This window comes from Coenobita brevimanus, chromosome 102, assembly GCF_032717465.1.
Source record: "Coenobita brevimanus isolate Jiangsu-jjx chromosome 102, ASM3271746v2, whole genome shotgun sequence".
NCBI lineage: Eukaryota > Metazoa > Arthropoda > Malacostraca > Decapoda > Coenobitidae > Coenobita > Coenobita brevimanus.
This window is the reverse complement of record NC_137055.1, coordinates 15,027,717-15,049,661: the sequence shown is the minus strand read 5'-3', so window position 1 is coordinate 15,049,661 and position 21,945 is coordinate 15,027,717. Positions and strand designations below refer to the sequence as shown.

General features: G+C 42.0%; 1 protein-coding gene across 1 annotated transcript in view; it reads left to right on the top strand.

The window, feature by feature from the left end:
- LOC145415296 (mitochondrial outer membrane protein SLC25A46-like) overlaps positions 1 to 21,945 on the top strand; it is a 232,621-nt gene that overhangs the window by 29,879 nt on the left and 180,797 nt on the right. The window contains exon 3 of the mRNA XM_080284571.1: positions 17,678 to 17,781. Within this exon, the coding sequence (XP_080140697.1) occupies positions 17,678 to 17,781 (104 nt within the window). The remainder of the gene's footprint in view (positions 1 to 17,677; positions 17,782 to 21,945) is intronic.

The following is a 21,945-nucleotide window of genomic DNA, read 5'->3' as shown; positions in this document are numbered from 1 at the left end:
TTGGGCAGCATCACGATCACGTCACGATAGCGGGCGGGGAAGGCTACTCGATCAGAAGTTTTCATTGGCTATCATCATCATGGGAATTTCCAGTATGACCGTGTTGGACCGGGGGTGATTGTGCTAGAGTTGAACTCTGCGGATTTCGCCCACTTCTCGGAGCTCTGTGCGTGTTATGCTAGCACACTCGTGTTGCAGTAATTAAATCGTATTAAATAATACTAATTATTTGCTCTCTGTGCTGGACCTGAATCGTGCTGGACTATCGCGTGTTGGACGCGAGGGTACTGTATATAGTAAGCAGTGGAAATGAGTTACTTGAGAGGAGCATGTGGAGTGACGTGGAGGGACAGGTTGACGAATGAAGAAGTGAAGGAATGCTGTGGGGTGGATGTGGATGTGGTTGAGAAGATTAGGAGAAATACACTGAGATGGTTTGGACATGTGAAGAGAATGGAGAATGAAAGTCTGACTAAGAGGGTTGTATGTAGATGAGGTGGAGGGAGGAGGAGGGAGAGGTAGACTTAGGATGAGGTGGAGGGATGGAGTTGAGAGGTATATGAGGGAGGGGGGGGTGAGTTGGGGGGAGGGTAGTCAAATGGTGGGTGACAGAGCGACTTGGAGGCGTTTTGTCTGCGGCCACCCTTTGCGGGATTGGGGCGTCGGGCTATAGATAGTTTTTATGAATAATAAATGACAGAACACCACTGGCAAACGATCGCAAGTGGGAAGGTCATATGTGCTTGTAATTTTCATTGCTTTCACAGTGTTTTTTTTTTTTTTGAGTATGGATTCCAAACTATTTGAGAATCATAGAATAGTGTTTCTAGTGATAATATCAGGCTATGGTAATCATATTACGGGTTGTCAGGAGGTGCAAAGTGGAGACTTCATTACCCAGTTTCAGAGGTTTCACAAGTCCTACGGTACTCGACGAAGGCTCAACAATCATCCCAGGAGAAAGCTGAAGGTATGTGCCATATGCATATTTAATTATAATATTCTAGGACTAATAACTGATTTTTGGCAAATATTTTTAGAGAGTCTGTCGGAGCGTGAATATGCCCGTGAGACACGCAAGTCAGGCAAAAACTACTCCGTGGTTTAGGGGTTAATAGTTGACTGTATGAGAGAGTAAGCTTCAGATAGTAAGGTTTCCTTTGCTTGAAGCTGATCTGACAAACTATTGGACACTCTAAGGACTTGTTCATTAATATGAAGATCCATTACGAACCTAAAAGACTAACTTTTTGTACAGTCCATTTGCTTCTGCCGCAGCTTCTGAATCAGAACCCTCTGAAACTGTGTGAAACACTGATAGCCAACTTCCATAGCGAAGCTTAACCTTTGATATCGAACTATAATAGTAAGACCATCTAGGTCTTTCTAGTGTCAAAACCTGAAGATCTTCTGTTTTCTGTGCCTCTATGAAAAGTTGGTTCCCTGTGTTACTGTTAATAAATGAGTAAAGTGTGTTAAAATTGAAAAAAATGAAGAGAGGCCACTGGTATTCTTTATGCAGTCGCCCAGTACTAAATTCAGCCTGCGTGCATGGCAATGTATGTACAGTATACTGCCTGGGGAATTTTATCCCGTAGTCTTGCTTGAATCCTGCTAGAACATCCACTCATTACACTAGCACCATCATAACACTGAGCCACACACTTATACCAAATTAAACCAGATTGTTCTATCTCCTTATATATAAAATCAGCTAAACTTGCAGCATCAACCATTTCCATGTGATAGGCTCCATTGACACATTCCTTCACAATACCCTCACTAAAGTACCGCACAAGAATAGCCATATGTTCCTTTTTTGACAAGTCTTTCCTTTCATCAACCATAATTGAAAAGTACTTGGCTTCTTGTGCTTCAGCACAAATTGTGTCCTTGATATGTCTTCCAACAACTAATGTCAACTCATTCTGGTCGATCTAACTTTTGTTTTAGAGAGGGATTTGATTCAGCAATTAGGTGAAGAATTTCTACAGAATTTCCTGCTTTTAATGTATCACCACCCTCTTTATGTCCACGAAAAGACAGGCCTTGCCTTCCCAGTAATGCACTGACTTTTAAAAGTAGCTTTACATGTTCCCTGTTGTCCTCAGTTTCTTGTAGCCTAGCTGAAGATAGAGACGATGCTACAGACTGAGTGGACCCTGACTGAACATCCTTGACATCAGAACAAGCGATCATCCTATTAAAAATTTAATGTGTCTTTCACTTACCTGATGTTGTTTGAGAAGGGTACTGGTATCTTTCCATTTCCATTTTCCAACATCAATAAATGGTGTCCTACCTAATCCTTCCTCCTTACTAACAGATGCTCCACCAAAGTGCCTACATGGAGAGCAGTAACACGCATCTTGTGAGACCGAGTGTTCTAACCAAGAAAATAAATCAAAATAGGGACTTCTCAGTTTCCTATTATTCTGATTGGTTGGGTAGCTTGGCAATTTATGTTGACTGGGTTTATCGTAGGGGGACTTAGATATATCAACTGCTTGAGTCGCTGGAGTTTTTGATGTGGATGGACTGTCTTTTTTATCTTTTTGATCCTGGTTCAGTGCAACAATATATGCTAATGTGACCTGCTTCATCAACAGAAATAAAATCTGAGTCTTGACTAGGGGATGATGTAGGGGGTAAGTCAGTATTGTTAGTTGCTTTACTGGTTTAATATATATATATATATATATGTTTCCACTATATAGGATGATGATGCCTGTAGAGCTTCAAGTTCTTCAACCAGCAAAGCAACGCCCACGTTGGGAACCATTGATCTATATGAACTCTTAAGACTCCTACCTACATGTTCGTACTTCCTAAGATGAATAAAAGCTATTAACCCCTAAAACACGGCTGTGTACGGGCGATCCCCCCACTGTGGCGGGGTTGTAGCGGGGTCTGAGTACCTGTGGAAAAATATTTGCCAAAAATCATAGATTAACCCTAGAGCATTAAAATTATTCAGCTTTCTCCTGAGCCACATGTTGAGCCTTCGTTGACTACCAAAGGACTTGTGAAGACTTGCAAAGTTGGGTAACAAAGTCTTCACTCTCACACCTCCAGAAACCCGGTTTTCTTTCTACCACAGCCTCAATCTGTCACAGTACACTTTATACAACAACGTACAGGTTGTTTGGAATCCGTATTTGTAAATAAGAACTGAAAATAAGGCTAAAATGGACGGAGCGCACAGCCGACATGCAGTGCGGTGGCGATCTTCCCGTCATTATTGTCACATTTGCCTTTTCTCGGCAAAAAACACGTATACTACTTTTTTTTTCATCATAGGACTTCGCAAACGTTTACCTGTCACTATTACGGCCATAAAAATCAATGTCACTGCCAGTATTGTGGATTGGGACTGAGGAAGACCACCGCGGCGCGAGTTTATTCAGCCTTACGGCAGGCACTTTATTCTCGCTCCTGTCGGCCACTCGCACTTCATTTCTATCGCTCACTTTCACTGTATCTGTTCTTTTTTTTGCTTTCTTCATCAGTGTCACTGTCCAGTGTTATAAAAATAATATTTTCTACACAACGAACTGTCACTGTCAGAACATAGAATAGAAAAATATGCATTCATCTTTTTACACTGGAGTGACTGTCACTCGCAATACTTATATTATTACTATGTACAATTATTTACACCAAAAAACACTGTCACTGTCAGTGCTTTTACAAGTACATACACTAATTTACACTCATCAGGCTGTCACTATCAGCACGTAAAAGAAAACTAAACAATATTATCACTGTCACTCTCAGTATTTTTTCAAAGATTCTTACCCTTATTTTCAAAATCTACTTAGGCTGTGGTAGTCAAAGAAACACGGGTAAGCACAGAGGGGAACTTTGCACTCTTTGCACTGCAAGGAGGTGCGCCTAAAGGTTCTTTCCTGCCTGGTAGTGTGGCTGCACACATGACACCTCCTCAGTGCTTTCCCCCTCTTTGCAGTGGCTGGCAGTGGCTCCAGGCGGTGTCGCTGAAGGTAGTCCTGACACTGTAGGCGGTCTGGAGGTGTGTGAGGGTGGCGTTTGGGACCTGTAGAAAGAACCTGGCCCTAACGCTGAAGCAGCTGGTAGACACAAGTCTTGGAAAATCGTCTGAGAGAGTAGTTGGCTGGTTTCCTGTTCTTGATTTTATACAGGATGAAGGCGTTCAACATGCACATATCAATCAAGTGCAAGAACACCTTCCTGTACCAACGACGATTTTTCCTCAGGCAGTCAATCTCTCCAATCATCATATCAGACTTGTCCACCAGCCGCATATTGACGTTATAGTCAATGACAGCATCAGGCTTCATCACAGGCTCGCCAGTCCTTCTGTCGACCTTCCCTGTTGCCAGCATTTCACCCTTGTGTACTGTGGTGAGCATGTTCACGACTCTCTTATCATGCCACCTGATCGCAAGCATCTTGTCAGATTTCTTCAGGTGCACGTCTCCCCGCTTTGACTTTTCAGCCTCGGGAAGGCAGGGTAATGTGCCCTTTTACTTCTGACAGTGCCACAGGAGCCGACGCCGTGTTCAGAAAGGTACTTGGCGAGTTTAGGAGCGGTATAGTAATTGTCCGTATACAGGACATGATTCTCGCCAAAGTACTTTTCCAAAAGCACTTTCACCACAGAACCAGAGAATCCAAGGGGGTCAGTCTTATCCAAATCGACATTGCTGGTGGTGTAAATGACGAAGTCAAGGATGAACCCCGTCTTGCAGTCGCACAGCACGAAAAACTTGATTCCAAAGCGGTGGCGTTTGCTTGGAATGTACTGGACGAACCGAAGACGGCCCCTGAACAATACCAAAGACTCGTCAATCACGACTTTCTTGAACGGGCGCAAGAACCTCATAAACTTATCTTTGATCATGTTCAGGATTCCCCTCACTTTCCATAATGGGTCAGTTTGGGAAGGCTCATCATTGTTCGCGAAGTGAAGATAAGTCATCAGCTGCCTAAAACGATCGCGGCTCATGTATTTATTGAAAATGGGTGTTGGGCACAGCTCGTCGGAAGTCCAGTATTCTTCTAACTTGTGTTTCCAGTTGTGCGGCATTAGCAACATCAATCCAATAAATACAAAAAGCTCGCGGATCGTAAGAGGCACCCATGCTGCCATCCGCGACGTGGATGGCGTGGCCGCCTCACCTTCTCCTTCGTGAACTGGCGCACATTGCCCCTCGTACCTGTTTGTCTCGGTACAGATGTGCTTCATAACCTCGTCGTCAAGGAAGGCCAACAGGTAGTCAAGGCATTCACCATCGTCGTCCACAGGGAAGTCAGCCTGAAGTCCACACTCACTGTCGTCAAAGGGCAGATCCTCAGGCACAAAATCTGATCCCTCTGACCACACGAAGGCATCTAGCGTTCCCTGCCTAGGCTGGAAGGTGCTTGGGGCGGCGGGGGGTGAGGCAGGTCGTGTGGGAGTGGGTGAGGCAGGCTGGGCAACAGTAGGTAAGGCAGAGGCTATCCCAGGCCGTGTTGGTGGTGGGAGGGACATTATCACTTGGGTCAAGGTCACCCGCGGTGGCGTGACTCCTGAGTTGCCTAGTGCGAGTTAGCCTTATACTAGGGGACTTAACTCTTTCAACACGAACACTAGGCCTACGATAACCTCTCAAACGTAAAGATGCTCTTTTACTTCCCTTTCTCGGTGGTGAAGGAGACTCCGACGACTCAGGAGACAGGACAGCAGAGGAGGAGGACGAGAGAACAGGGCTGGGAGTACGTGGCAGGCTTGCGGTGGCGTGACGTGGCGTAGGGGACAATGGCGGTGAGCTGGGGTCTCCGCTCCTCTTCCTTTTTTCCCCCTTCCCATACTCGAGGCCCCTTCTCACCGGAGCCTTCCCTGTTGAGGTGCTGGGCACTGATACAGTCTCCTCCGGCACAGAAACAATCACTTCTGGGCCGGAATCAGCACTAGATTGTGTCTCTGACTCAGCCAGGCTCGACCACACACCGACATCACTGCCATAGTCCATTGAGGCTTTCAAAAGTTCTGAGGCTATTGCAGAGTCACTTAGCCCCTTTGTAGTTCCTGGTAAGGTTTTGAAGGGGGTTGAGGTCACAAAACCCTTTTTCGGAGGGCTAGAAGGCACAGACTCGGAAGAGCTCGAGTTAGACATGGTGTCACCGTGGCAGATTTGCGTGGACTGACGCTATTCTGGGGCAAACTGCGCGAAAAAATGACAGTGTGACAACTGGGGAAACAAGCGTTTCCCAATAGCAAAAAGTGCTTGTGAGATGACGGCGCAGATTGACATGTATCAGCCGTCCGCGCGTTGCCATATCGCACGACGAGGGAGGGTCGCGCATCGGTGCGTCGGTGGGTAAAAAAAATGAGACTTGGCAACAACCGAGGTCAGTAGTACAAAGGTCAAGTGTGCTAAATGTAGCTCACGGGTGGCGGGACTGATAGACAATACCAGCTGGAGCATGCTTGCCCGCGGTTATTCAAAATTAACTCAAATCGCAAACGCGACGACCCGCCGTTCTGCCCTTTGGGTCGACCGTCGCAAATGCGACGATCCGCGTTTTAGGGGTTAATGATAGCCAGAATACAATAGAAAAGGTTGCTCGATACTGAAGTTAACTGAACAGCCGGCTAGGAACATATTTACATTGACGTTCTTTAATATACCTAGTAAATTATTGTGATTATTACACACACACACACACACACACACACACACACACACACACAATATACTGTATTTCACTCAAAATGTATTGAGGCATTACACAAACTACTTTTAATTTCACAGTGTTAACCTTATATACTTTTTCATTAACTGTAGTTGATTTGGAGACCCCCCCTCAGAAAGCTTGGGGGGGTCGAGCGCCCCATGCTGCCCCCCCCCCCAAATGATGCCCCTGGATAGAAGAATGTGTCATATTTACCTAAAATATAAGCAAAGAAACCCAGAATTCAGAATTAATAATATGAGTTGGAATCCCAGCTACTAACAGTCAGGTGTCTCCATGGATGGGGTCAAATACAAGTGCCCAAATACAAATGTGGACACAAATACATTAATTTCTTTGCAGCCAATTACAAATACAGGTACAAATATTCAAACTTCTAAATCATCAGATACAAATAAAATACAAATACGAAGCTTCAAATACAAATAAAATACAAATACAGGTATCGTACCAACAAATACGAATATGAAACTTCAAATACAAATACAAATGCACGACACCACTGTTTTAATTTAACTAAGTAAACTAACCTTTAAATGTGTCCATAGATTGGATGTGCTCTTGAGAGAGCCAGCAACATTCTTGTGACAATAATTTCACTCAACAATGTACTGGCAAGGGTCAGAACTAGGCTGCTTAGGTCCAAAACATCTAAATACAGTGCCAGACATCTTGGCTTTACGAGTGACTGCTGGCTTTTGGTGCTGATCTCAGTCTCTTAGTCACTCAACATAAGCTAACAGGTTTGGAACGTGTTCTGACAAGTATAGTACTGTACATTATCCCTTTACTGAATGACAATGGTAGAAAAGATGCCAACTATGCCAACTTTCATTTATGAAGAAAAGTAAAATTCACTGTTAGCTGTAATTTTATCGCAGTGGCATGTAAAATTAGCAATTTTATATGAGTATATTTGACTGTATTTGAAGCAAATATGGCAAATATAAGGCTCAAATACAAATACAAATATGCAACTTTTAAAATGCTCAAATACAGTAATCCCTGTACTATCCGGACTCCCACTTTCTGGACATCCCCACTTACCGGACATAATCGTCCCGGGATCCAATATTCCCAAAATGGTCCGAAAACTGCAAAAAATTAGAAAAAAAAATCCGACTTTTTCCCGCCAGTAATTTGAACTTGGCGCACGGGACGCTGGACAGCTTTGTTGTGGTACGTCATTCCTTCGATGTCCACTAGAGCGCCCCTGCATCCTCCCCACTTTCCACCCTTCTCTTGTCGTGAGTGAATGCTCGTCGTCATGACTGCCCACGTGCTCGCTTTTGTGGTGGTGCCTTACCTGCTGCAGGCACTCCTCCTGCTCTCGTGCCTCTCCTTCGTGTGTGAGATGATCGCCCTGCTGCCTGAGAAGAGGAAGAGAGTGGTTTTGACTCTGGGGAAGAAGAGGGAGATATTGGAGTAAGTAGATGCGGGATGGTCTTCGTCACGCATCCTTCGTGAGTTCAACCTAGCCTGATCTACTTTGTTTGATATCCCGAGACAAACTCATGCAGTACACGGCTGACTTCTTGTCAAAAAGCAAACGCAACGTGGAGAGGAAGATGATGTTTGCTCCCAAGTTTGCTGAAGTTGACCGCTCCACTTTGATTTGGTATCGACAGCAACGTGCTGCTGGTGTAATGATACGTGATACGGAGCTGAAGGCTGCTGCTGAGAAGTTCGCAAGGCTTCATGAAGCCCTAGACTTCAAGGCATCCGAGGGTTGGCTCTTTGCGTTCAAGTTACGACATGGCTTTACCAACCGTAAGTCTCATGGTGAAGCTTTGGACGCTAACGAGGATGGAGTAGAGGAGTTTCAGCACAAGGTGAAGGGCTTGATCGACAGGGAGGGCCTCACTCTCGGTCAAGTCTACAATGCTGACGAAACTGGTTTATTCTATCGCTCTTTGCCTATGAACACTCTACCCGAGGAGACGGAGAAATGTGTACCTGGCTGCAAGCTTTCCAAGCAAAGGTTATCTGCTTTATGTTGTGCTAATGCTAACGGCATGCACCGGCTTAAGCCTGTTATTGTTGGCCGTGCAAAGCAGCCTCGGTGCCTTCGTGGGGTGATGGATGTCCTTCCTGTCATCTGGTACCATTCCTTGAAGGCATGGTTCACAGCCCACATCTTCAAAGACTGGTTCCACCACCATTTCGTCAAGGAGGTCATACATTACCAGACAGAGAAACTGGGAATCCCACGCGACCAGGTAAAGGCCCTCCTTCTCCTTGACAATGCACCTGACCACCCATGCGACAAGGACTTAGTGGCTGAGAATGGCCGCATTAGGTGCATGTTTCTGCCACCTAATACTACTGCTTTCATCCAACCAGTGGACCAAGGAGTGATCGTGGCAACAAAGTGGCTATACTGACGGAAGTTCCTGGACGAGGTGATGGTTGTTCTCGAGGACGAGGACGAGCGCAGGGAGGGACGGTACACGCGAGGCCAGCGGACTTTGGAGAACCTTCGCCGCTACAACATCAAGTCTACCATTTACAACTGGGCCAGTGCATGGAAGGAAATCCCTGTCAAGACTCTAGAAAATGGTTGGTCTCGTCTTCTTCTCGGAACGGATGTGGAGCACGATTTCCTAGGTTTCGACGTGGATGACTTCCATGCACGTCTACGTGCGCATGGGGACGATGTTGATGTGGACGAAGTGCGTGAGTGGTTGGATGACGACGAGGGCGATCCTGGGTATCAGACCCAGTCTGATATCGACATCGCATCTTCAGTTGCAGGTGTCAATATCCAGCTTGAAGATTCCGATGAGGACGGCGACGATGATGTGGACTCCTCTCAGCCTGACACTACTCTAGCCATCCCCAAGCTGAGCGCATTCCGGGAACACATAGAGTTCGTTCTGGACTACCTGGAACACCCGGAGTGCGACAGGGAGATGGGGCCCTTGGGACTTGTGGAGGAAGTGGGTGCTTTCAGGCAGCGCATCATAAATCGTCAGAATCATCGTTCCTTGCATCTGTCAACGATTGACAGCTTTTTCAGGCCCATGACCCCCACTGTGCCCAGCCCTGGCTCCACTCCGTTGCCTCTCCAAGACAGGCCCTCATGCTCCGAGCCACAGCCCAGCACATCAGCCACGGTGAAGTCACCGCTCGACGTGAGTTTGCGTCTATCTTCTGAGTCGTCTGCAGTGGGTACACCATCACCACGACCCAGTGATGCACCCTTAGGTAACATCCCAGTGATACTCTCAGACTCTGACAGTGATTAAACAGCAAGAACTTCTCCACTAGACCACACAGGAATTTAGTGTTGTGCAGTGAAAGAAAAACAGTGCATACAGTATTGTTAAGAAATTAGAAATTTGAGTGAAAAGACAAACAATTTTTGGACTAAATTTAACGTGAATTAACTTGAGTGTGTTTTGTTTAGAAAATGGTTTTATAAGTGGAAAAACTTAACGTGCAGAGTGCAACACTTATTAAGTTACAATGGAGTATAAGTACGACAAGAGTGCGCAGTGTGAAGAGAATGGACTTCTGAGTGCAAATGACTGAGTTAAGTGCAAGACTTCATGAACAGTGTACTGGAAGTGCTTCAGGAAATCCTTCTTACTGTCAGAGTCTGATAGGCGGATATTCATCAAGATGGCCATGGACTTACCGTACTGTAAGTACGCAGAATGTTTCATACTGTACTGTACTGTATTTTCCATACTGTACTTACCTCAAACACCTCATTTCACTCTTTTATGTCCCTTATTGGTGTGAATATGTAGTGTCTTAGGTGCCATGCATGTGCAGTAGGGAGGTGTTTTTCTGAGTTAGGCTAGGTTAGGGTCCATAACTACCAGTCCAGGAGCCAGGGACTTGTAAGTACCCAGAATGTTTAATATTGTATAAACCTACCTCAAAAACCTCATTTTATGGTGCTTTTGCATTTATTTCAGTCTTTTATGTCCCTTATTGGTGTGATTTGGGTCTTAAATAGGTCCTATGCATGTCCAGAGGGAGTTGTATAGGTTTTTTTCTGAGTTAGGGTCCATAAGTACAAGTCCAGGAGGCAGGTGCCCACTATCCGGACAGGACCACTTTCCGGACTTGCCTTTGGCTCTATTTTGTCGGAGAGTGAAGGGATTACTGTACAAATAAAATACAAATATCGATTTTTGTATATACGCAAATGCAGATACAAATACGTACAGTATTTAACTCCATCCCTGGTTGTCTCTCAGGTATATTTATAACTTGGAGTGCCCTATAGCTATTCATAGTACAGTGGTCAAAAGGTATGATGAAAAACAGTATAACTGTGCAAGCCCCAGATATACCACAGTTGCATCATGAAAAGATGTATGTGATCATTTTTTATTATAGTTGTGTCATAGAGAATGTCAGCAGTGTAATAGATGTTATATGAACATGATGCTCCCATCTTTAATATATCATTTGTAGTGGAAGAGTATTTTTATTTTAGTTTTTGTGATATTTTTTACATTGGCAGAATATACATGTTTCTCGGTTATGATTACCGAGTACTACAATGGCAATACAGTACTCACTCGATTATCCGGACACTCTGTATCTGATTATGCTCTGTATATAGACGTTTGGTCTCGGATCTGTTATTTCCGCATCTGGATTTATTTGTCCGTATCCGAACATAAAAGTTCCAACATCGGCAGCTGGGTGGCTGACAAGTTTTAAAAATTGGTTGGGTGGCACGCTGGCCTCTCTGTTCACACACGGGTAATAGACTGTAACTCACAGGCCAAGCTGAAATGGATGTCCGGATCCCCACCGAATAGTCAAAGTACCCCAGCCACCCAGTTCACTCAGATGCTATCGGCCGCCCAAGGATTATGGATCATAACCCACAGGCTGAGCCAAAATGGCTGTCCAGATCCTTACCGAAAGGCCCAAGTCCCTCGGTCACGCAGATCTTTTGGATGCTAATGGCTGCATGCGAGTAATAGAGATTAATATAGACCGCAACCCATAAGCTGACTGAAAACACCCATCCGGCTTCTCACTGAATGGTCAAAATCTCCTGGCTGGCCGGATCAATGGGAACGTACTGTATTTTTGTACTTTTACTCATCAGTTTTCTGTTTTTATTATCTTATTGTATAGACAGCAAAGATGATGGTATGCAATTTATACCAATATAACCAATTGCTTGGGTCATATTTGGCCATGGGAAAGTTTGTCTTTGTGCCGTGGAGGCAACCATAACTGTTCTTGTCCCAGAAAGCTTTTGAAAACTTATCATTCATGAAAAAAACTTACTTCAACCGTCTTGATTTTTTTTTTTTGTGGACTTTTGTTGTATATGCATTTTTTTTTTGTGTGGGCTTTTGTTGTTAGTGCATTGCTCTCTAGTGTCTAAGATCATATTGGATATTCCCACTTGGGTTTTCATGCTTAACCCCTACACGCCGGGGGTTTTCCGATGTTGCACGTTCCTCCCTTCGAGGGATATCAGTGTGGGAAAAATATACCCTTACTTCAAACCCTATCTGCCAAACTATAACAGCTAGAGAAAAAATTAAAGATACATAAGACTTATCAACTCTTCCTCTTTCAAATGAAAGTATCCACACGTCTCCAGGTGGTCCTGTCAGTGAGTAAGGATAAGTTAAAGTTCAAAGGGTGGTGGGAAGACAATTATGGCCATACACGTCAACCGGCATTGCTCCGCGCCCAAAATTGTGACGGCTATACACGTCAGCCGGTGGTTAGGGGTTAAGTACAGGTGAAAGATTGGAGAACACTGCCAAAATTAGCAGGGGTACTGTACACATAGGTAGAGTACTTGTGGATTTTGTTGTTTATGAATTGCATTCTTAGTGTCTAGCATTACGTTAGATATTCCCATGTGTGTTTTGATGTCTGAATAGCTGAAAGACAAGAGAACACTGCCAAAATGAGGAGGGATACTGTACATTATAGGTAGGATTTTTGTGGACTTTAGTTGTGTGTGCTTTGTTTTCTTAGTGTTTAGGATTACACTGGATATTCTCATATGTGTTTTGATGTCTAAATACAGCCAAAAGACCAGAGAACACTGCCAAAATTAGGCGGGGTACTGTATATATAAGTTTGGTATAGGTAGTAGGTTGTGTATAGGCAGGGTATGGGTACAGTAGAGGATATTGCTCCAGATTTGGATTTTGCCCATATCCGGACATACCTTTGGCTCTGTTATGTCGGATAATCAAGAGATTACTGTAGTTCATCCACCTTAAGCCTGTCATACACGAGGGCTCAGTTAAAAATCCAACTGCATACTTTTTCGACTTGTGTCCAAGTGAAATCCAACCACTTGCACTTTTTTGATGCAGGTTGCGTCCAACCATATTGGTTGTGGTATTTCACCGTGATTTTCGGTTGCGTCATTCAACTTTCTCCATTGCCTATATTTATAACTGTATTGTTATGAAATTGCATCATGTTATAAATGAATAAATGATTTCCCTAATTAATGAAAAAAAAAAGAAGAGAATAAATTACCGGTACCATATTTTCTCATTCACTCATTTACTCAACACTGATTTCTCACAGATATATAAACAGTTTGTCACTGCTTGTTGAAAGTTGTAGTGTGTTCAACAAGCAGTGACAAAATGTTTATATCTAAAAGAATCAGCGTTGAATAAATATGCGAACGAAAAAATGTTAATTTATATTTTTCTTTTCCTCATGTCATGTCCCCATGGTTGTTCAGTCTGTATATGGTTGGATTTATAAAAGAGGTACAGGTACAAGGTAGGGCAGTGGATGTTGTAGCGACCCTGATGAGAGAGGGCAGCGTTGTTTACTGCTGATACCCAGTACTGCATTGGTAAGTGAAGATGAAGGGGAACTGCAAGGCTTGGTGAATGAGTTTGGGAGAGTGTGTAAGAAACGAAATTTAAAGGTGAATGTAGGGAAGAGGAAGGTTATGGTCTTCGAGAGAAATGAAGCCACTGAATACAGTCATTACTCGTTTCATGATTGGGTTACGTCAGGTCATACCATATCTTATACCGATATTATCATAAATCGGGAGATTGAAACCCATTATAAAAGGGGGGTTACGTCACCTCAACTTCCCAAAGTCACCTAACCAAGACTGAACCATAAATGACCTTCTTGTGTTGGTCCAAGTCGTCTTCAAGTCGTCCCCCCCGAGGCTGGGGGACAGCCTGTGCTTACAGGCACTAGTGGTCAGCCTCTGAGTCAGACAGGAACAGGTTAGGGGGAGGGGAATCCGGCCCATACCTGTACTAATCTTAGCACTGGGACTCATACCTGCACCAACCATAGCACTGGGGCCTACACTGGCACTGACCTTACCACTGGGCACACAAGTCCACAGAAGTAATCCCTTAATTCACGCAAACTTTTTTCATGCAATTTCGGTTATCCACGAATTTTCCGTACAATAATTAAAACATAAAATTATGGTATTCAAATAAATAATTTTAATATACAAGAGAAATAAATAAAAAATAAAAATGCCTACCTGCTACCTGTGTGCATACATATGTGTGTGTGTTTGTGTGTGTGTGTGTGTGGGAGGTCGGTCTACCATGCAGCACACAGTCAGTTTGAATCCGACGGTCGAACCGTGTGTGACTCGCGATTTTTTATTTGTAGCTTATTTCTCTGCCTTCCAGTGATTGCTTGCCTTGTTTGCCAACGTGGGGCCTAAGCGTAGTGCTAGTGATGCATGTGGTAACACACCAAAACAGACTCGTAAAATGATGTCGCTGACTGAGAAAGTTAAAGTGTTAGACAAACTTAGGGAATGTCGGCGACAATTCGCCGTCAGGACGATTCCCCGTCATTTATTTACGTACCAGTTTATTTAGCAAGTACAGTACACTAGTTTTTTTACTTATATGAGTTATATAATCCTCCTGAAAATCAGTTATTAAAGCATTAATTAATTAATAATAAGTATATTTATAGAATGACGGGGAATCGTCCAGGGTGTGAATTGTCCTGATGGGGCCTCGTCCATGTTTTGATTGTGAATTGACATGACGGTGAATTGCCTTGGAACCGTATATTTGGGGTGAATGAGTCAACTGTTCGTACAGTAAAGAAGGCAGAGCGTATAATACGGGAGGCAGTGAGGGCTAGTGCACCAGACTGTGCTAAAGTATCTCCACCTACGCCTGTCAATTGTCTTGGAACCATATGTTAGGGGTGGATGAGTCAACTGTTTACAATAAAGAAGGCAGAATGTAGCATACGGGAGGCAGTGAGGGCAAGTGCACCAGACTGCTAAAGTGTCTCCACCTACGCCTGGGCCTGGCTCTTTCCAATGGCAAAATCATTATAGTGGGAAATTTATTGTAAATCAAATTTTGGGGTGGAACTTTTCTGTTATCGTCGTAGCGAATTATCGTAAACCAAATCATTGTAAAATGAGTAATGACTGTATACAGTGAGGCTGGATGAAGAAATGGAAAATGTGAATGCTTTTAAGTACAGTGAAATTTCAATTTTCGATGGACATATGTACCTAAAAATCACCTCGAATTTCAAATAATCGAAATTTAAACTGAATTTCTTATGGTAATTATCAGTTTGGGTCCAGGGCCTCCGAACCTAACTACCTAAAATCATGATTTTTTGCCTACACCCCCTGTGAACTTTATGAACTAGAATTGTGGTTAAGTAACTGTAGTTCTGCATTGTATTGCCATACTGTCAGCAAGTGTATACTTGATGTATTTCTGTCCTTTCCTGTATTGCCATTTCTCCTTTGGCTGCGAAGATTTAGAGGTGCCAGGCTGCTTTCGTACATTACCATTGCTACCCAAAGAACCACTCTTGCTTGCTATTTTGAAACGGGTAATTTGCAATGAAAATACTAAGAAAGTACATACAAATAAATTGCAGTGAAATGCATGTTCACATAAGGTTAGCCTCATACTTTTTCTTATAATTTTCCCTCACTTCTAGCATTTTAGTTCACATTAAAAATATTATCTTTGCTTGTTTTGGTTGGAGTCTGGCCCTGAGAGCATCGAAATTTGCGAATTTGCATCGAAAAGTAAGGTAGGCAGACCACCCGAAAATGCATCGAAATTTGATTCATCGAATTCTAAACTGTCCAAATTTGAGATTTTACTGTACTTGGGTAGTGTGATGAGTGAGGATGGAAGGTCAGAGGGTAAAGTGTATGAAGGGGTACAGTAGGGAAGAAAGGTTGTTGGTTCTTTGAAAGCAGTGATAAGGAACAGGGAGGTGAGCATGGAAGTAAAAAAGTCACTACATAACAGTATTGTGATACCAACTAACTTATGAAAGTGAAGCTTGGACGTTGCTGGAAGGACACAAATCAAGAATGAGAGCAGTGGAAATGAGTTATTTGAGAGGAACATGTGGAGTTACATTGAGACAGACTGACAAATCAGGAAGTGAAGGAGTGTTGTGGTGTGGATATTGATGTGATAGAAAGCAGTAGAAGAAATACATTAATGTGGTTTGGCCATGAGAAGAGGATGGAGAGCGAGAGACTAACGAGGAGAGTGTATGTGAGTGAGGTGCAGGGGGGAGAGGGAGGGGGAGGGCAAGGTTAAGATGGAGGGATGGAGTGGAGAGGTATATGAGAGAGGGGTGTGTGAGCCAGGAGCAAGGCAGTGAAATGGCGTTGGACGGGGCAACATGGAGTCAATTTGTTTGTGGCCACCCCATATGGGATTGAGGCATCAGGGATTAGATAGATTGATTTTCCCCTTTGATTAGGAAGGTCATTTATTCATTTATAACCTGTAGTAATTTCATAATAATACAGCTACAAATAAGGGCAAGGGAATGAAGTGATTAGAAACATTTTATGATGTTGAGCCAGCCTCTGCTAGAACGGCCAGATGTGGTCAGAGACTCTAAAATATTTCTGTTCTGTACTCCATAGAAAGCTCTCGATAGAACTACAAGTGTCATTTTTTTATGAAAGTCATTGCAAATAAATGCACTACAACTTTCTCTCAACGAGCTTTGACGAAATGTTTATACATCTATGAGAAATCAGCCCTGAATAAATGAGTGAACAATAAAATATGGTAATTTATTATTTTTTTTTTTCATTCATTAGGAAGATCATTTATTCATTTATGACATGTAGAAATTTCATAACAATCATTTTGTTTCATTTTTGGCAGCTCCAACATTCTTGCATGTGTTGGCTTTGGTCACCTAATGGTGACTCTCCATGCTGTTAGTCTCTGGCAGCCTCCCTGCTCGGTCCCTTAACCCTGAGGTCACACTTAATGACCTCATCTCATGACTTTTTCCGTCTACCCCTTCCAACCCCACTCCCAATATTAACGCTTCTCACTTTCTGCACCCAATTATCGTCCCCCATCCTCTCCATATGCCCAAACCACCTCAATCTACCTTTCCTCATCACAGCACCAGCACACTCCAGTCTCATCCTCCCTCTCAGCTCTTCCGTTGTAAACCTAGCCCATCCAGGCCTTACACTCAGGGATGCGTTGCACATCCACCTAATCATTGTCATTTCTGTACGTTTGAGCCTGCGAATTTCCTCTTCCTTTACTGTTATAAATAAGGGCAGGGAGAAAGTTGAATGGAAACATTTTCCGATGTTGCACACATCTCTTAGTGAGGGGTGTGTGGTGTGTAAGGTCTGGGCCAGTTTGTGGGGGTCATGCAGTACTCCGAAGCGGTTAGACGCAGATTGCGTCGAAAGAGTTCGAGAGGTTTAAGTTGGCAGATTTTTTTTTTTTTTTTTTTTTTTTTTTTTTTTTTTTTTACAACCTGTTTTGCAACAGTCCAGTGGCAGAAGTCAGTACAGGTATTCTACATTCTTTTCAATGCTTCTTTTCATGACAGGCACTATTTTTTGGGAGCACTGAAGATGAAGAGATGATAGTTGTAGACTAAATTAAAGTAGATAGAGTATGGTATTTGATAAGAGGGGTTTGCAGTGCAGTATGAAAATCAGAAACTATTGTATCCACAGATGTACCAATGGAGAAGTATGGAGAGCTGTCCATCAACATTGTCAGTCTGTGTGCTGAGAACCTGCTTAGCCATCCCTTCATTGTTATCCGGCGCCAGTGTCAGGTCAGATATGTCATGTACTGTACCAACTCCCAAATATGAAAATCCAGTTTCCAAGAGCCTAACTGTCTAAAGTATTTTTTTCAAGTGATGGAGGGCCATGGTACCACTGTCCTAACAGAGCTGATGAATGAAGATTTTTTTGTTTTTTCATGGACATGGGTATGAACAGCTAATTAGTTACTAATGCAAGCTATTACACTGACTATATTGTTAATAGTTCTGTAAGCTGATCATTGAATGATTTAATCTTTAGTTGCTGTTATGATTCTGTTTTTTTCATTCATTTGTCATCCAGTCCTACATTGCCCCATGAGGAGCATAGGAGCCCGGGGCGAGGCAAGTTGGTTCTGACATTTAAGATGAGAGTGACCAGCCACGCTCATCCCTGAGTGGCATTACCAGGGTTGGAAAAAATCACCAATTAAAAAAAAAATAAAAAAAAAATATACTTTTTTATTTAAATCAGATTTTTTTATTCAAATCAGATTTTTTTTTAATCTGTGATTTTTTTTCCCAACCTTGTTTGTGCCTTTGGGAATTCTGTCAGAAGAGTACCATACTGGGTCTTTTTTTTCCTCCCACTTGCTGCAATGTGTCCATTAGGCATGATTATATATCACTGTTCAAATAAACAGACTTACAAAATTGAAAATAATAAATGTGAATGGGAAGTGGAAGTAAGGCAGTGCACCACGGGCTAGCACTTCTTGGTATGGGGAAGGTTGCTCACACTCAGGGTTGCAAAATTATATATATATATATATATATATATATATATATATATATATATATATATATATATATATATATATATATATATATATATATATATATATATATATATATATATATATATATATATATATATATATATATATATAATATTTCAGTCTTTAATATATTATTAAAATCAGATTTTTAAATTTAAATTGATTGTTTTACTTAAATGGATTTTTTTTTTTTTCACTTTTACGAAGACTTGTTTTTTATACTAAGCCTTTACCAATGTTAAATAAAATCATATTTTGGTGTCATACATTTATTACCCAAAAGTTGCTATGCATTAAAGGCTTTCCTAACTGGACCACTTATTACCAAAGAGCCTTCTTTCCTTCGTTTTTTAATATTTCCTTGTAACAAAAGACAATCAGTTGTGCCTGACTTGATCAAGATCAGTATAGGAAGAGTACAGGCCAAGCAGACTTGATGCATCAGTACAATACGCATCCATCACATTCTGTCTTCTTCATATTTACTGTGTTTATATTTAAAAAAAAAAAAAATTTTGATTTAAATCATGATTTTTTCACTCTGATTTAAATCGATTTAAATCACATGACTGAAATCATTTGATTTAAATCATAACAACTCTGGGCATTACGTGAGCAATAAACCCCATCCACCCCATGAGTATAAACCTTCACTGGCTCAATCTGACTGGAGCGCCGTAATCCGTATTTCGTGGCATGTTAGACACTGCAGTTTGAAAGATGCACCCTAAGTCTGGAAGGGAAGTTCTGAGAAAAAAAGTATGTCTTGACCAAGACTACGGAAAGGTTGCTTGATATGAGTATTTTTCACTAAAATACACACTCACCATTCAGATCTCTATTCAGTACTGTATATCTGTCTTTGGTTTCTTTATTTTCTTGTAAAAGAAGGGTACAAGACATGAAAACAAACAACTCCTTCCTTACATAATGTTACTGCATTCCATGACACTATCTTAACACATTAGTCTCTCTCTTCAGTACTATATACATATGTTTCGTGTCTTTATTTTTATGTAAAAGAAGGGTACAAGACAAGAAAACAAACAAACAGCCCCATCCTTATAAAATGTTACTCCATACCACGATGCTATCATAACACCACCAAGTTTGTTTATGAAATATGAAGTCCGAAGTGTTAGTTGTCCGATTTCTTTCATACAATAATTTGAGACATGTTGTTCATCTCTATTAAAGTACAGTACATATGTATCACTATATAATTATTATTTTTCGTGAAGTGAACTTAAAAAAAACAAAACTCAATAAAACCTGTTCTTTCATTCATTTAAGAAAATACAAAGGCCATTAAGTGAAGGAATACACTATGTCTCCAAAACATATGCCTGCATGTCTTCAAATGCCTGCGTGTACTGAATTTTAGAATCACAGACAACACAACCAAGTTTTCAGAAATCAGTTACAAGGAATGTTTACACCATTTTATGTACCCTAAAAGTACAGGTCTCCCTCGTTTTTACATTGTATCATTTTACGATATTTCGCATTTACGATCCTTATTTTTTAGTACCAAGTGTTCATTTTACGATTGAGCTCCTTCGCATTTACGATTGGGCATGTGGAAATCCCGTGCTCACAGGCAGATCAGCTGAGAGTTGCGTGGCATACCCGCCCCCCAGACACAGTTTCCCGTGCGAGTGTTGCCAATATAGCGTTTTTCCCGCTAAATCTGGAGATTTCGTTTGTAATGTAGCTGGTATAATATTGATTTAGTGGCTAACGGGATTGCATACTCATCTGATGGTTTGCAATCTCGCAAATTCAACGAATAAAATTAATGAACTTGTAATCAGTCTGCCTCCCACTCGTGAGCATGTATGTATGTTACACTACTTCCTGTGTTCAGTTCACGTTCATTGGTTCATGTTCACGTCTGTTTCCTGTCAGTTCGGTCATAATGAGCGTCGGTGAGTTGGTTTCTGCCCCCGGTGAATCAGTTTACAGCTTTGATTGTGACAGATGTACTGTTGCTTTCAGTATTCCTAGAACACATCTTCATTTATTGAGGTCTGGAAATCACATGTATTCGCTTTTCAAATGCATTGATGACTAACTTCAGCATGAGCTAGTAAGTACTTCCGGCTTCCCATGTTTAATTTTTCCATACAAATGGAATGCCCTGTTGTATAGCCAGATCTCGATACTGACTAATGTGTCCAAGGAACAATGAAGGCAATTGTATTTTTTATTATTCTTTTTCTTGAAGTAATCAAGTTAATTGTATTGAATTATGAAACATTTAACTCTTGATTAGTTTCTCAGACTGTGTGAATTAATGTTTTCTTAGTAAGTTTTATATAATAGACAATATTTTAAAATCTAGCGGGTTTTTGCCCAAATCTAGCGTTTTTTTGAGTCCAGCCTAGCGGGTTTTGATATTCGGAGTTGGCAACACTGTCCCGCGCTTTTGCCAGTCTCACCCGCAAGCTTGTTCATCATACAACCTCTGTGCGTCTGTGTGCATCAGTGCCCAGGATATTACTATTTCTCCTGTTCTTCATATTTTGCACCCCTAGTGCCACCACCGTGATGTCTTGTAAATGCCCTGCAACATCTGGTGCTGGTGATATGAAGCCAAAGAAAGCAAGAACGTCCTTAACCCTGGAGTCTAAGCTTAATATTGTGAAGCGGCACGAAGCAGGTGAGGGGGCAAACTCCATCGCTCGTTCCATGAGTCTTACACAGTCGACTGTATCGACTGTTATAAAGCATGCTATCAACATTAAGAAAGCTGGGGAGACAAGCACGACTCTACAATACATAAAACATCATCATCATTATTGCTTATTAGATCACTTGTATGGGTCTTGGGTTCCTTATACACGAGTCCAGGAACGCATCCCTATTTTTCCCATTAAACCTTAATTTCGCTTTACGATATTTCGGTTTACGATTGCCTTTCTAAGAACACATACCAATCGTAAAACGAGGGGGATCTGTACCAGAAGCCATCCTAACATGGGATGGAATTTCCTTATCGCTAGGCGCTAAACAGCTAATTTGCTAAACCGCTAATAATGCTGTAATTTCAGGAAGTATTATTTAATGTCGGCCACCCTTTGCGGGATTAGGGCGTCGGGCTATAGATAGATAGATAGATAGATTATTTAATGTTGCAACTGTTTTTCCCATTTTTCACTAACAGTAATATAAGACTGCATCCTTCTATGATGCTCTTGTATCGAATGAAACAAAATATCAGTAAGAGATGCCAGCCTTACAAGGGTTTTTGAATTTCCGTAAGAGACAGACGTCTGTTACAATGACTCAACAAAAGTCATGCTAGCTAACATCTCCAATATGATTCTCCTGCTAGTTAGTGATTGGATAGCAAGTGAAGCGATCATTAATGCCATTCTGAAGGTTAGGAAGG